This window comes from Ammodytes marinus (assembly GCF_949987685.1).
Source record: "Ammodytes marinus genome assembly, chromosome: 23".
Classification (NCBI taxonomy): Eukaryota; Metazoa; Chordata; class Actinopteri; order Uranoscopiformes; family Ammodytidae; genus Ammodytes; species Ammodytes marinus.
The window spans coordinates 22,851,481-22,866,535 of NC_137227.1; the positions used below are offsets into that span (position 1 = coordinate 22,851,481).

The following is a 15,055-nucleotide window of genomic DNA, read 5'->3' on the forward strand; positions in this document are numbered from 1 at the left end:
CTCCTTCTATACCACATTTGGCTTAACATTGAAATGAAACGCCACTCCCTTAGTTAATATTAATGCATTTTTAATTTTCTTTTCATGATTCTTTCCCTGATTGGTGGTGGTTACTTCAGGCCGGGACACAAATAATTGAACTACCCAAAGGTAAGTTAAACTGCAGTATTGAGTGCTAAATACAGTGCTATTTATAAGGCTTCAATGTGGCTGTGTGTAGCCACATTCAGTTTACCATGCAGGGTTAGAGTACAAATTACTGCCCCCTGCCAATGGCATGTCTTTTTTTATGTCAGGCAAATTGTTTTTCCAGTTCAGCCACAGTCCTTTTTAAAGCCATTTGTAGCCCTCATTATAAAAGTGTGCGAAGGATTCTCGTCAGAAGGATTAAACAGTGTGAAAATGAAAACTCATGTTGGGGAGGTGATAGTCTCGCAAAGCCAGACCAAACTACAGCAAGTAGTATGGTCTGGAAGCACTCCGTTTAGAGCCATCTATTCGGGGGGAAACTGGGCTGGCCTGTTTTTATTTCTTTAAACCAATCACAATCATCTACAGCGGGGCTAGCCCCGGGAAGCAGCCAATGGAGGCGTAGCGTTGTTTGCCGACGCCAGCGCTTAATAGACGCTGGCGGAAACGGTTCAGCCAGACTAGGGAGGTGATGATAAGAAAAATGTAGTCAGGTGACACAGCTTTGTTGTGACAAATGGCCATAAAAAGCTTATAGCCACTTTCAAAACAGTGGCAAAGTGCTGTAGAGCATAATAACACATTTAATACTGAGATTGTATACAGAGTGAAGTAATTTGCATTTTCTTTTATTAATTCACAATTTGTTTTAGATCCATTCTGAGTTCCTGTGGTTCATGGCTGTTCCTGGGTCCATGGCCCAGTTACAGTCACTCAAGTCAGCCGATCAAAGGTGGATCAACAGGCCAAATGACGGACACTTTGGACCAGGTACATCTGGAGCATCAAACAAAACAAGTTTCCTTGGTAGCTTAGAGGGTGTCAGAGTTTCCCTATCTTTTACAGATACATAACAAGGGCAGACCATTATAGTGTCTTTAATATATGCAGCTCATGTTTCACCATCACACCATTGAGCTTACATTTATTTTCTAATGAAACTCTGGCATTACAAATGTCCATTTATTTTTAAATAAATTGTAGGATTTAAGTTTTAAGAGTGTCTTAGATTATGAAACTGATTGAATTGAAAATTAATCAATATCATGTTGTCCTAGACTGACGACATTCTTCTTCGGAGGGAGTGTGTACCGAAAGCCTTCATCATCTGCCTCGGAGAGGATGCAGATGACCTGATCAAGGAATATCCGGTAAGCTTCAACAGTTACACTTTTATGCAGGTTGAACAGGTGTTATAAAGTTTGGTCTACTTACGAGCGTAGTTCACGTCAACCGGGTAACTTTAATCTTTCATCACTCGTCCATGGCTGTGACTCATGCCCAACGGTGACTCTGCGCGTGTGTGTGTATTAGTGTGCGCGCGCATGTTTGTCTGCAGTGCCGATACACACACACACACACACACACACACACACACACACACAGAGGGACAGACAGATTCGGCAGACTAGCTTTTATCATCCCCAAATAGTTTGTAAAATTAATAAATGCGTGTCTCCAGAACATATTTAAAAACTGTATTAGCGGGGGAGAGAGAAAGGTTTTCGTTTATTGATTTTACCTAAATGGTTTTGATTTACTAACCGGTTACACATGTACACGTGCACACCCCTACTCTAGATTGCAACAAATATGCAAAACATGATTAGAAATTATTTGATGTACTGTTGTACATTCATACGATAGAGGTACTAGTATAGTGAAAAAGTAAGTCAAGGGCCCTGAAAAAAATACAGATAAAATCAAGACACAAAGTATACTTGAATTACTCATTAGAATAATTAGTGCATTTTCACAAAAATGGACTCAAGACTAATGCCAGTGATATTATTGTACCATACAAGGTTCATGGTTAGTTACTGCATACAAGTGCAAAGTGATGACAGTGATGTTTTGTGTCATGTACTGTAGGACTCTGGAGCAACTCGCCATTGCAGAGTTTGTCTTTCGAAAGGATGGGGAAGGACTGCAGGAGCCACCTGAAAACATGGGCCTCTTCATCGAGGGTGTGGAGGTTTTGCATGGACTGACCTGAACCTAGCTTTTCCACCCCTTTCTTTCACTTTTGAGGTGCTCCAGAAAATCATCATGCATCTCAAGCAACATAAGATGTCCCCCAAAGTCTAAAATCTGTATGGCAGACTTGAAAACAGTGACTACACATGAGAGACAAATATTCTTCAAACCACAAGGTGATATACACACATTTTGTCACACGTTTTTGGAAGAGCAGGTGAAAGGTTCCATTTTTGTTTCGATATGGTCCAAAAAGAACAAAACACACTGGCTGTAGAGCAGAATCTATGTTTAGCACGCACAAGAATACATAACTTTGGTGTTTTTGATGGTTTTATGCATTACTATGCACACAGTTTGTCAGATTTAAAACTGTAAAAAAAGTTCCTTTTTATATTTACAGAAATCTCAATATTTATTATCACTTATAAGTAAAACCATTTTTGGAATAATTTTTTCAAACTTGTTTTTAAATATAAGGTGAAATGTTGAGATGGTATCATATTGACTTGGAGGATTTTTATAACTTTAACTGGCGGCTGCCAGAAACAAGGAAAAAAGGACAACTTGCATTACACACCGTGTTTGTCTGATTTAAAACTGTAAAAAAAGAAAAAAACCTGTGAGTCATTACATTGAGAAACTATCAATATTTCAGCTTAGTATAAACATATTTGGATTTACTTTTTCAAACATATTTCAAAATTAAAGGTGAAATGGTGATAGTATATTTATAATGACTTACAAGATCTTTTTTATTTTTATTTTTTTAAAGGTGAAGTCACCGATTCCTGAGACTGCTTGTAGTCCTAATCACTTTCTCAAAAATCTGTAAATATATCCTCACGATCTGTCAGTATTTTTGCGCTGAAAACCAATTCAGTGTCTTCCATTACACTGCCTATGCTCTGTAAACGGGCATGTGGCTCTCCGGTGGGCCCCTTTTGTTAACATACCCTTTGTTTACATACCAGTTTGCTGAGCCTAGGCTGTTTTTTTCACCACACAATTTAAAACTGTGTAAAAAAAAATACCAAAAGTGATTTGACAACAAGCGGTCTCCAGAATCCCTGACTCCACCTTAAACTGACGGCTGCCAGAAACATGGAAAAGGCTTACCTGCATTACACTGGTTGTCTGGTTTAAAACTGTAAAATAATTTTTCTTTTCCCATGTTAAATTACACTGTGACTATACTGGCTATAGCTGGTTATAATGGATTCTATATTGGAAAGATATGGGAAATATGTTGCTTGCCCGACTGTTATACACTGAAATGTGTTCGAAGGTATTGGCACGTTGTTTTCTACTTTTATTCAATAAAGTATATTAAAACAAACTGATTTGAAAATGTGATTTTATTTTAGAAGCAATTTTAAGTTGAATAAACTTAAATAAATTATGTGTTACCGGTTGCCTTAATTCAATTAAGTTGGTCCAACTGTTTTCTTTTAGGTTCTACGGAAGCAATATTTTACTTTAGGATTAAACAAGAAATTGAGTCGGAAAACACTGAAATTTTAAGTTGTTGTCCCTTAATTTTAAGTTGGATTAATGCAAACTTTTGATTTGAAAACAAACAAACTATTAAGTTGATCTGACTTAAAACAATTGTGTAAGTGTAACTTACATTCTTTATTTCAATAAACTTAATTCAATTGTGTGTTACCGGTTGCCCTAATTCAATTAAGTTGGTTCAACTTTTTTCTTTTTAGAGTGTACTGACCTAAGCAGGGAACGCATTGCACTCGCCCCCTGCGGCGGTTGGCCGTGTGAACGCAAGTTGCTCGCCACTTGATCATATTGGGCCATATATTCCTGACGCTGACGCCGAGATCAGACCTGTCACACTTACGGTGCAACTACAACAATAACATGGTCCAGCTGTGCCAAAAAATACAGATGTAGGTTCACTGTGTAACCAGCGGCAGTCATGTCACAAATATCATTAAAACAGCATGAAGACGCACCCCGATCGCAAATACACATTAACAGCAATTCAGCAACATACTAAACACATTAACACCAGCAGTGTGTGCTCAGCAGCACAAATAAAGGCAGACATCAGCCTACCTGAAAGTGAAAGTGTGCCGGCTGACGGAGGACAACACCGGTGCTTCGCTGTACTATATTGGAATTCCACACGGACACTGCCGTCAAGTTTGGGTTCATATTATCCTCCGGAACAGCACACAGCTGGGTGAGTTTCACTATGCTAACCGGCGCTACCTTGGCTAAAGTACAACCAACAGCTAAACAGATGCAAAATACACATTTGCAGAATGTATTGGAAGCCCGATGTCCTCACTCCACACGCCCACCTCGTCTTGCAGACCACCGGGCAATCTCAACGCTGATTGGCTATCGCGGCACGGCGACGCCAAAAAGATAAATAATTTCATCTTCTGCTTTAATACACCCTCCCAGCTTCTGTCCTTTTTTGTCAAAATGGGCTTTGTAGCTTGCCATTCCTTATTTTGTGTCAACAACGTCAGAAACCAAAAACAAAAATTAATTTTCCCTCAATTTATGCTAGACCCAAGTATTTACCAAGACTGACAAAATGAACAGCATTCAAGATGTGTTTCAAATTTCAAAACACATTCTCATGTTAGTGACTGGTTAGATTTTCACATATGACCAACCATTCCTCAACAACTATGAAATATCATTATGTATTGTTATCATAATAATATAAATCTGACGGAGTTGACACATATCTGACGGAGTTGACAAGTATATCTTATGAATTCGACATATCGGACGGTGTGACAAAAACCCAGATAACCATCAATACGTAGAATAATCAATAACAGTGATTTTATAACAGCATATTATTGGTTGAGCGTTAATTCAAAGATTCACATTACAGTCTTTCAATCAGACTTGCTCTAACAGACTCAGACCAAATCGCCTCATTTTGTATATCATCCTGTACTTTAAGAATCATCCATGACAAAAGAAGATTGAGAGAGTTTCCATAAATACAGTAATAGAAAAACTAAACCCTATTTCTGTATTTAATATAATTATAATAACTTGAAAACCACCCAAATATGATGCCTTCACATTGAATGTCAACTCCGTCATTGGCCTCACCACCGTCAGACAGGAAATCTGACAGAGTTGACATATTTAACGTTTCTAACAAAACAAATGGAATTAATCTAGTTATAGCCATTTGGTTTTTCTGTTGATGTTAGGTGCTAGTATGAACTACTTCAGGAAAATAAAATGATCAAAACATTTCAAATAACTTCTTCAGAAATTGTAAGTCGGTGTTGACATATCATGGTTGTGACGCAGGACTTTCAAGATTTGGAATGTAAAATATTCTAAAACTACAACACTTATCAGAGCCTGTCTGTCTCTAATGTACTCTGCAGAGGAAGAATGTGACAAGAGGTCCTTCATAGTGACAGCTGCCCCTTATTTTGCCTGATTTTATTACATTTTAATTAGGGCTGTCAAATTAACGCGTTAATTTTGATTAATTAATCACAGAAAAATTAACGTGTTAAAAAAATTAGACTTTAGACTTTAGACTTTATTGTCCCCAAGGGGAAATTCTTTTCCACATCACATGTACATTTATGGGCTGCACGCCGACAGACAATAGACAGAAACAAAGTAAACATACATACAGGATATATAAACAGGGTGGGACTGGGGTGTTTTATCTTGGCCTTTTGTTGAGGGCTGCTATGGCTGCAGGCACCAGGCTTTTGCCATAGCGAGCCCTCCGGCACAACAGGGACCTGTACCTGCGTCCGGAGGGCATGACAGTGAAGTGGCAGTTGAGTGGGTGAGTGTTGTCCTGTGCTATTGTAAGTGCGATGCGTGAGATGGCCTTGACATTGAGCTCTGACATTGTGGGTGTGGGGAGACCGATTAATTTGGCAGCAATGTTTGTGACACGTGTGAGTTTGACCCGGTTTTTGACAGTGAGCATGTTAAAGAAACAGATGGAACAGTAGAGCAGGATGGGCTGGACAATACTCTGATACAACAGAAGGAGGAGATGGGGTGCAACATAGAGTCCTTTAAGTTTACGGATGGCATACAGTCTTTGGTGGCTCCTTTTTTGAATGTCCGTAGTGTGCTGGTCGAAATTGAGTTTATTGTCCAGGGTGAGTCCAAGGTATTTAAAGCTGTCAACTGTTTCTACTGTGTCATAGTTGATGAGAGTGGGGGGCTGGGCTGATGGGGTACCTATTGTTATTTCTTTTGTTTTGGCTACGTTGAGATGGAGGAAGTTATGTGTGCACCATTGGGAGAAGTGAGTGACAGTGTTGTGGTAATCTGATACAGAGTTATTGTCTGATAGGAGGGCGAGGATGGCAGTGTCATCGGAGTATTTGAGGTAGGTGGTGGTGTGGGAGGGGCTGGTGCAGTCATTGTTGTAAAGTGTGTAAAGGAAAGGGCTGAGCACACAGCCCTGGGGGGCTCTGGTGTTGTTGGTGAGTGTGGGTGATGTGGATGTGCCTACCCGCGCAGATTAACCACACTTCTATATTGCCCTTTGACCCGGTGCAAAAGGGGTGCACAGCTGCACCTGTAGCTTGAGGACACGGCCCGCACGGGATTAAAGAGTAAAGAAAGAAGCAGTGCAAGGGGCCGAGGACTCTATGGACGGTTTATGGGATGCTTCGGGCAAATAAGCATGAAGGTAGGAAGACATCTAATGTTCTCCGCAGTGTCTGTGCATTATTGATTTAGTGGGTGCCTAATTAACAATGTAGGTTCAAAACAGTATTTCTCAATCTTCCTCCGTGTGTCTCACTTTTGTTTGCTAGCTGCCTCGTCTCTCGCATAAACGGACACCCGCCCCCTGTCACTTCCTAGCATATGCCTGCCTTGTTTCCTCCTTTGTGTGTGTGTGTGTGTCAATATTTTTGGCTATGAGTAGAACGATGGTGAATGAGTTGGCATAGGCTATGCACACCATGATGCGCACCTGTGGCAGTGCAGCGCTGTCTGTTGTGGGAGACGGACAGTCGTCATTTAGCCTGCTTGTTTTTTTGTGGTTTTAAGTTGAAAATTCGGCCTTATAGTTCCTAATTTTATTTCATGTAGAAACCTGGCTGAGGGGAGGAGACAGAAGTTACGAGAGACGGAGAGAGAGAGAGAAAGAGAGAGCGAAACAAACTGTAGGCTATACAGCTGTTTATAAACAGGCATAAAAGTGTCATATAAGTATGCGATTAATTAGATTAAAAAAATCTAATCGCTTGACAACCCTAATTTTAATGTATTGTCTGACGGTGTTGACAAAAAGTGGGGACACCACTTAGAAACCTTATAAAACATGAATGTGTGGTAGAATAACTGTTTTTATTGATATGAGAGATTATTTAGTGTTGCTTTTGATGAAAAAATCTATTTTCAAAGTCTCAAGTCAATTTTTAATAGGTTTAATTGCATAGGAATGATTGAACCCTCTCTGTGGACACACTGTTTTGGACGTTGTGAGAAGATAACAAGTGTCATAAATTTGACATAATAATGATACAATTAATTTTAAGGGGATAATTGTGTTCCAGACATTCTATTATGATTCCCTAATAATAACATCCACAATTTTAAATATTTTTTATTTTTAAGCATAACAGCAGTTACTACTGCAAGACGGTCTTTTGTCCCGCTTCTCAAGAATCACTGTTAAATCAAATATCTACAGCTGAGATCAGCTGTTGTATCAGGACACACAGGTAAACACTTTTATTGCTGGTGTGATAAATAGCTGCCTCCAACATTTGGGCTTCACTTCTTCCTCACAGTTTCCATAACTAATGCCCCCCCCCCTCCCCACACACACACACACACACACACACACACACACTGAGCAGACGCAACTCTACCAGCTGATTCTGAAACATGACTAAAATAACTCACTAGTAAAGCACAAACCAACAGTGACTGGATTCCATGACGATTGACAGAACTGCCAGAAGCCAATCAGGATTTCATACCTGGAGCAGGGTTAGGGTTATACCCGGACGTCTAGGGCGGCGTTAATAATTTGTCTTTTTTTTAAATGCAGCATGAGCCCCATTACACGCTATCCAACACAACAATATGAACATTGGAAGTTAAATTGCGATGCAAGGGGTCGCCAGCTAAAATCTTGCCCAGGGCGCCAAATTGGTCAGCGCCGGCACTGACCTGTAGTCACTTTTTATTTCAAATCACAGACGTTAAAAGTCTGTGATTGTTCCATAGACAGAATTCAATAACCACGGTAACCTCCTCAGCAGCTGAGGCTCATGGGTAATGTAGTGTTTAGAGTTTGTGAGGTCAGAAAGCCTCAGGAGGTTAAAGGTTCGAAAGACAAGAGACAAACATCTGGACACGTCTAAAGAACAAGGTCACGGCAACAAGCAAAGGTTTTATTTTGAGGAAAAGTAGAGAAATACTTTTGAATCAAACTTTGGTTCATACATTTCATTTGGAAATTGAGCTTAGCAGATGTTAATGAAGGTTTCCTCTGTTAAACAGCATTTCTGCAGATGTAAATGAGCAGAATAAAATATATTTAAGTTCCACACTAAATAACACAAAGTTTATTAATGAGATTTAAGATAAATGAAAAGTGGCTTCCTGTTTAAAACTTATTTAAACTTATTTCCTCCTTCTAAATCAGGTCAAAACTTAAACATCTTCTAAAGTTCAGCTGCTACGGACAGGAGGAGGATCAGACTTTACAGCGTCTGCTTTAACCTCTTAAGCTCCAGCCTATTTTTTAGGTTTCTGCTCGAAAATGACATACCCAAAATGAATATAGTATATATCTGCATCTACAAGGTCTATTCTAATCATTTCAGAATGTATGTTAGTCACTGTAAATAAGTGGTTGAATACCTTTTTATTATTTGGCTGCTGGTTCACTGAGTTTTTGTCATAGGGTCAGGTTTAGGTTTAAGGGTTAGGGGTCGGGAAATAATAGTGGTACTGTTGAATTCATAAAGGTCTTAGCTTTCATTTGAAATGCTATTTGTTTGTGTACCATGAAGTATCAGAGCGGTAGCAATGGAAATGTGGAGAGTGGGTTGACTTTTTGACGCTATTCGGATTTTGATATTTGATTAATAATATGCTTGGTGTTTGAGTTGTGTTTGGTGTGTGTAAAAATCTCTTATTTGTGCTTGTAGCGGAGCTTCTCCTTTTTAATTGGGTTAGTTTGATGTGCAGTATGTAGTATTTTCACATAATTAGGGCAGTGTTTAAGGCCTTTTTCTGCAGAGAGTTCTCCTGGGTCCAGACCCCGAGTTTAAGAGGTTAAGGTTCACACAAGATTTATCCAAAATCACTTCAGGGAAAATATTGCATCATTCAGCGTTTAACATTTACAGAAGAGATGACATCATCAGCCCCGACCAATCAGCTGCACTCGTTTCCTTTGATGAGGAAGAAGGTTCCAACAGCGACTCCGATCAGACCGACAGTCAGACCCAATCCACAGAAGACTGCAGGTCCCACGCTGGGCTGCTGCACCTCCACCTCTGGAGACACAGACACACATTAACACATCTGGAGACACACACACACATTAACACATCTGGAGAGAGACACACACATTAACACATCTGGAGACACACACACATTAACACATCTGGAGACAGAGACACATTAACACATCTGGAGACAGACACACATTAACACATCTGGAGACACACACACACACACACACACACACACACACACACATTAACACATCTGGAGACAGACACACACATTAACACATCTGGAGACAGACACACACATTAACACATCTGGAGACAGACACACATTAACACATCTGGAGACACACACACACATTAACACCTCTGGAGACAGACACACACATTAACACATCTGGAGACAGACACACACACATTAACACATCTGGAGACAGAGACACACATTAACACATCTGGAGACACACACACACATTAACACATCTGGAGACAGACACACACACACATTAACACATCTGGAGACAGACACACACACACACATTAACACATCTGGAGACAGACACTGGAGACTTATTATCATAAGGGCTTGATGCAAATTATGAAATCTAAACATTACTGCGGCAGTGATGGTGCGTAAAGGACAGCGCAGTTGGCATCTCTCCTCAGCACTACAAGCGCTGCAGCAAAAGTTGATCGCTTTGTCGATTCATGCCTCTGACACGTCAACTCGCAATATAAAGAGTCAAGGCTTTGAATTCAATGCTGGGGATGTTGAGCTCTTTGGCGATTTCCCGTGCCTTTGTATAGCCTACTATAGTCCACTGCGTTCTCTCTCCCAGCGCAAAAACGCACAACTAGTATTCCACCCGAAAAAAAGAAAAGAAACACAAGGTGGACACAGGCCCTTAAGCTGAATGATCGCTGTGGTAACGGACATTCCCTTGCTGGACGCCGAATATTAGACCCCAAATATAAGACGACCCGACTTTTTACGACCTATTTGTATTGTAGGGGAAACCCCCAGTCTTAAAACCATCACCCCTGCATGTTACAATATTACATTGGTGCAGTTTGTATTTATCAATGTAGCGAGTTGCGAGACAAGTGCAGGCTGAGCTTTTTTTACAGCACCCCCTGTGAATATGTTCCCGCGGCTATGTGCGCGTCTGTTTTATGTTGGCGAGCCTGAGTAAGTAGCCTATATTTTAGAGAAGTTTCACATCAGGCCAGCCTATTATGTAGCCTGATGATGCGCCGAGTCCTTTTATTTATTTTTGCCTCACACCCGGCCGAGAGTCAAGCATTTCATTCAAATAGGCTGCTGCATCCAAATCATCCCGTAATCACCAATTTGATACCAGAAAAGTTGCCAAACACATGCATAATCTCCTTTCTGGCTATATGTTATAGTGCAGCACCCCCACATATTGGTCAAGCCCCTCCTTAGCCCCAGTGAAGAAAAAATCCTGGCGCCGTGCATGTTCCAAATTATTGGCATTTTCGCGCCGTTTATTCGCGACGTGTCCGTTGTGCAAAGGTCTTACATCTGCAACATGAGGACCAGCTGTGTTGGTGTGAACCAGGTTCTCACCCCAGATCCTGCTCAGTGATTGGTCCAGGGCCTGATGACTCACTGAACAGCTGTACATGTCTCCCAGCTGTGGGAGGAACTGCAGTGTGGAGAACTGGCTGAAAGAACCGTCTCTGCTGGGGAAGGGAACGTTGCTGCTGGCTCCTTGGGTCACGTTCTCTCCGTTCTTTGTCCAGTAGAACGTCACAGGAGCCGGGTAGAACCCAGACACGTGACAGAGCAGGTGGTTCTCCTCTCCGAGCTCCACCTCGTCTCTGGGGTAGATCATCGGGCTGGAAGGAGCATCTGGACACAGACACAGTTAGTTTATCTTCTAATGGAAATTAAGAATCAGCTTTAAATGTCAGTCAGTCTCTTTATCTCTGTCACAGCATCACCTCCACTCTGTTCATGTCCCTCTCACCTTCTGTCCTGACTGCCTGTCTCTCTCAAAGTGTTTTCAAATAATAAAATCATTCAGTTGGGGTCAGTTATATATTGACACCTTTATTTCAATCTTTGTGTTTAAGTTTGCATCATTCTGCATTTGAACCATAGAATCCTGTCTCAAACATAAAGAGAGACATTATTACAGTACAACAACATACATAGTGTTATTCTGTCCCACGGAAACTCCTCGGTCTCCAGTTGGACCCCCTGTGCTGCGCTACATAGTATGTACAGTGTATTGGCATTTTTCAGAACAGCCTTGGGATTATATGGGCGCACTCACACTAGGGCCGCTGTTCCGTGCCCGAGCTAATTTGCATACTAAAGTCTAGATCGTTTGGCTAGTGTGACCACGCCATCCGTATTCCAGCACGGAACAGCCCCTTGGCCACGGCACACTTGGGAGAGATGCTTCCTGCAGCACGGAACAGGCAAACTTCCCTAGTGTGAGTGCGCCCTAATATTCATACATTTTAATTAGTGTATAATCGCTTGAAAATAAAAGTAGTATTTCCTTAAAATGAGCCTTTTATATCTACATAAGAGCGTGGCTTGCCACCACAGAGGCTGCCATTTTGCACTGCAATGATTTTACAGTAGCACAGAATAGACAAACTTAATGGCCATATGTGTTTGTAAGGTGGGTGTGTAGTACCGTACGTACCGCAAGTACAGGGGATGCAATTTTTTCCTGAACTGACCGTCAGCATATACTGTACTCCAAGTGCTCTAGTTGATTTGATGTTAAATGCAAAAATAAATATAACGTCTACAGGTGTGGTGTGTTCGCCAGACAAGAAAATATGACACAAACTCCCATGGAGCAAGGAAATTGGATCATATGGCATTTAAAAAAAAATGTATACTAATAGTTGTTTCTTTCTTAATGCTTGAAGGCTACATGCCACTGTTGTTGTTTTTTAAATAAGTTTAAAAGGTATATAATAAAAATGGTATGTAGGCTACGTTGAAGTATATATGATTCTTTTTTTCACAGTGGTATCGAATTGGGTGTCGAGAATTGTGGAATTTTACTGGTATTGGTATCGACTAAATATCTGGTATCGTGACATCCATAGTTCAGAACTATATGGTGTATAATGCAACATGTTCCACCTAAACACCACCTCACATTATCAATCATTATTATTATTTACCCAGCAGTCAGTTTATCTGCAGTTTAAATTAAATTAACTCAAAGTTTAGATTCAATATACTTACCGAGCTGCACTGGAGGGTTTTTCAGAGCACGGCGTCTGATTTCCAGGTTCCCTCTGCAGATCTGTTGATTTGCCTCAGCTTGTTGATAAGTTCCTTCCCTGTATGTCATATGATCTATGAAGGGCGGCTGAGGCTCCACTCCTCTCTTGTTGATGAAGTCTGCGTACCAGATCTCTTCACCATCCAGAGCGTACACCATCTCTCCATCAACGTCTGAACAGCCAGTGATAGCTAAGTCCTCATGAAAACCTGAAGACAGACAGATTGTTTACAAACTGCTTCCTGTTTGAATCGGACAGAAACATGAAAACACACCGAAGTCCTTGACCTCTGAGACGTACTTGTCCCCCCACTGCCAACCCACATCAAAGCAGCCCCCACCCTCTCCTTTAAATCTGCCCTCAAAACCTGTTCAGACTCACTTTCCTAAACTAATCCCCACCCATTTCAAAATAGTGTTTAAGTCTTATTGTCTGATTTTACCTTAAGCCTTAATGAAGTTATAAAGTATTTTCTTCGGACGTGTAAAGCAACTTTAAGTGATCAGACAGGCGCTGTATAAACCTCATGTATTATTAATAGACTCAAACTTACTGTCAGCAGAGACACAGAGGACACAGGAGAGGAAGAGGACCATCATCTTCATCATCATCTTCATCATCATTATCTTCATCATCTTCATTAGAACCAGAACCAGCCTGACACTCTGAACCAGTGTGAGACTCTGAGACTGACTGACAAACTCCTGCAGCAGCTGTTAAGCACTAACAAAGAACAGCCAATCACAGGGCAGAGATGAGGTGATGTCATCAGTGTCCGGGTAGAAAGAAGCTGCGGCTCTCACATCAAGACAAACTTCATCAAAAACACAAGAACGAATGAAGCAGATCACTAATAAATACTGTGTTTATGAAGCATTTTCAGAATACAGTTTCAGTGACAGAAATAAATAAATAATCAATAAAGAAGCTGAAACTTTTCTCTCAGTTAAACTCCAACATGTTTAATTCAGTTCCTCCATCTTTGTACATTCAGACGTCCAATCAGAAGTCAGTGTTGTTGAGTTGGAGACTCTGTTGTTCAATAACCTGATCAGGTCCCGATCACACACATTAACAACCAGCGGCTGGATGAAAGACTGTTAGAATATATCAGTTCAATTCAAAGGGGCTTTATTGGCAAGATTGCTTCAATAACAATGTTGCCAAAGCATCAAAATACAAATAGTCCCAAAATTCGGACAGTACACAATAAACAGTAGTATGAACATTAATGCAACATTAAGATTGATTTATATTAATTGTATAAAAAGTATATCGATCCATTCAGGGTTATTACAGCTCCATTGGAGCCCAAACTTAATATAAAGGGTTAGATTATTAGTATTACTGATCATTCTGCATGATTTAATATTAGTATTAAGCAACTGGATGAATGACATCCATCTATCTATCTTCCTCCTCTTATTGGGGGGTTAGGGTCTCGGGGCCAACAGCTCCCTCGGACCCCAAACTTAATATAAAGTGTTGAATATTAGTATTACTGATCGTTCTGCATGATTTAACATTATATTATTAATAACTGTTCTGCAGCCTGTGAGGGACGAACTCAGCGACTGATTCAATGAGTTTGTGATAATAAATTGATGGGGTTAGGGTTACAGAAGGGAGCGGGGAAGAGGTGGGTTTTGAAGTGGGACTCAATGAGTTTGTGATAATAAACCTTCAGACAGTAAAGTGTTGCTATGAGACAGAGTCTGAGTTCAGCAGTGAAACCGGTCTGACCACACGATGCCTTCAGGCTCCAACTGAAACCAGGAATTCACCACATTCCCTCTGACACTGAGGATCAGCTGCAGCACTGAGTTAATGTGAAGTGGTGGATTGTCCTGCAGCACCTGAAGGCAGCAGCGTCTGAGTAAAGTCCCCACTGTTTACTTTCAGTTACAGCTCAGCAGCCAATCAGAAAACAGAGCAGCTGATGAGTCATCGGTCTCCGGCAGAACGAGGTCGTTGTAGGACGGGATCAGAGAGAGAGAAGGGTTTGGAAGTCCCTTTGAACTGTTGCCTTGAGGAGTCAGATCACTGTCACCTTCATCTGAGGAAAGAGAAACAGTGAAAAGAAAACAACCTAAACTACTTCACAAACAATCTGCAGTTATCAGAAATGATTAACTCCTGTGTGACAGTCA

At 40.8% G+C, this 15,055-nt stretch overlaps 2 protein-coding genes across 2 annotated transcripts in view; both read right to left on the reverse strand.

Annotated features, from left to right (window-relative positions):
- The window catches only part of LOC307269228 (RLA class II histocompatibility antigen, DP alpha-1 chain-like), a 38,617-nt gene extending 25,027 nt beyond the window's left edge, over window positions 1-13,590 (reverse strand). The window contains exon 1 of the mRNA XM_080052105.1: window positions 13,553-13,590. The gene's annotated coding sequence lies outside the window, so the exon portion shown is untranslated. The remainder of the gene's footprint in view (window positions 1-13,552) is intronic.
- LOC307269226 (mamu class II histocompatibility antigen, DR alpha chain-like) lies at window positions 8,544-13,585 on the reverse strand. Its single transcript, XM_080052102.1, has 4 exons — window positions 13,459-13,585; window positions 12,865-13,113; window positions 11,215-11,499; window positions 8,544-9,668 (listed from the first exon to the last, which is right to left on the reverse strand). Exons 1-4 carry the CDS (start codon window positions 13,544-13,546, stop codon window positions 9,547-9,549), a joined length of 744 nt encoding a protein of 247 aa, XP_079908228.1. The 5' UTR covers window positions 13,547-13,585; the 3' UTR covers window positions 8,544-9,546.
- Window positions 13,591-15,055: the final 1,465 nt, after the last annotated feature.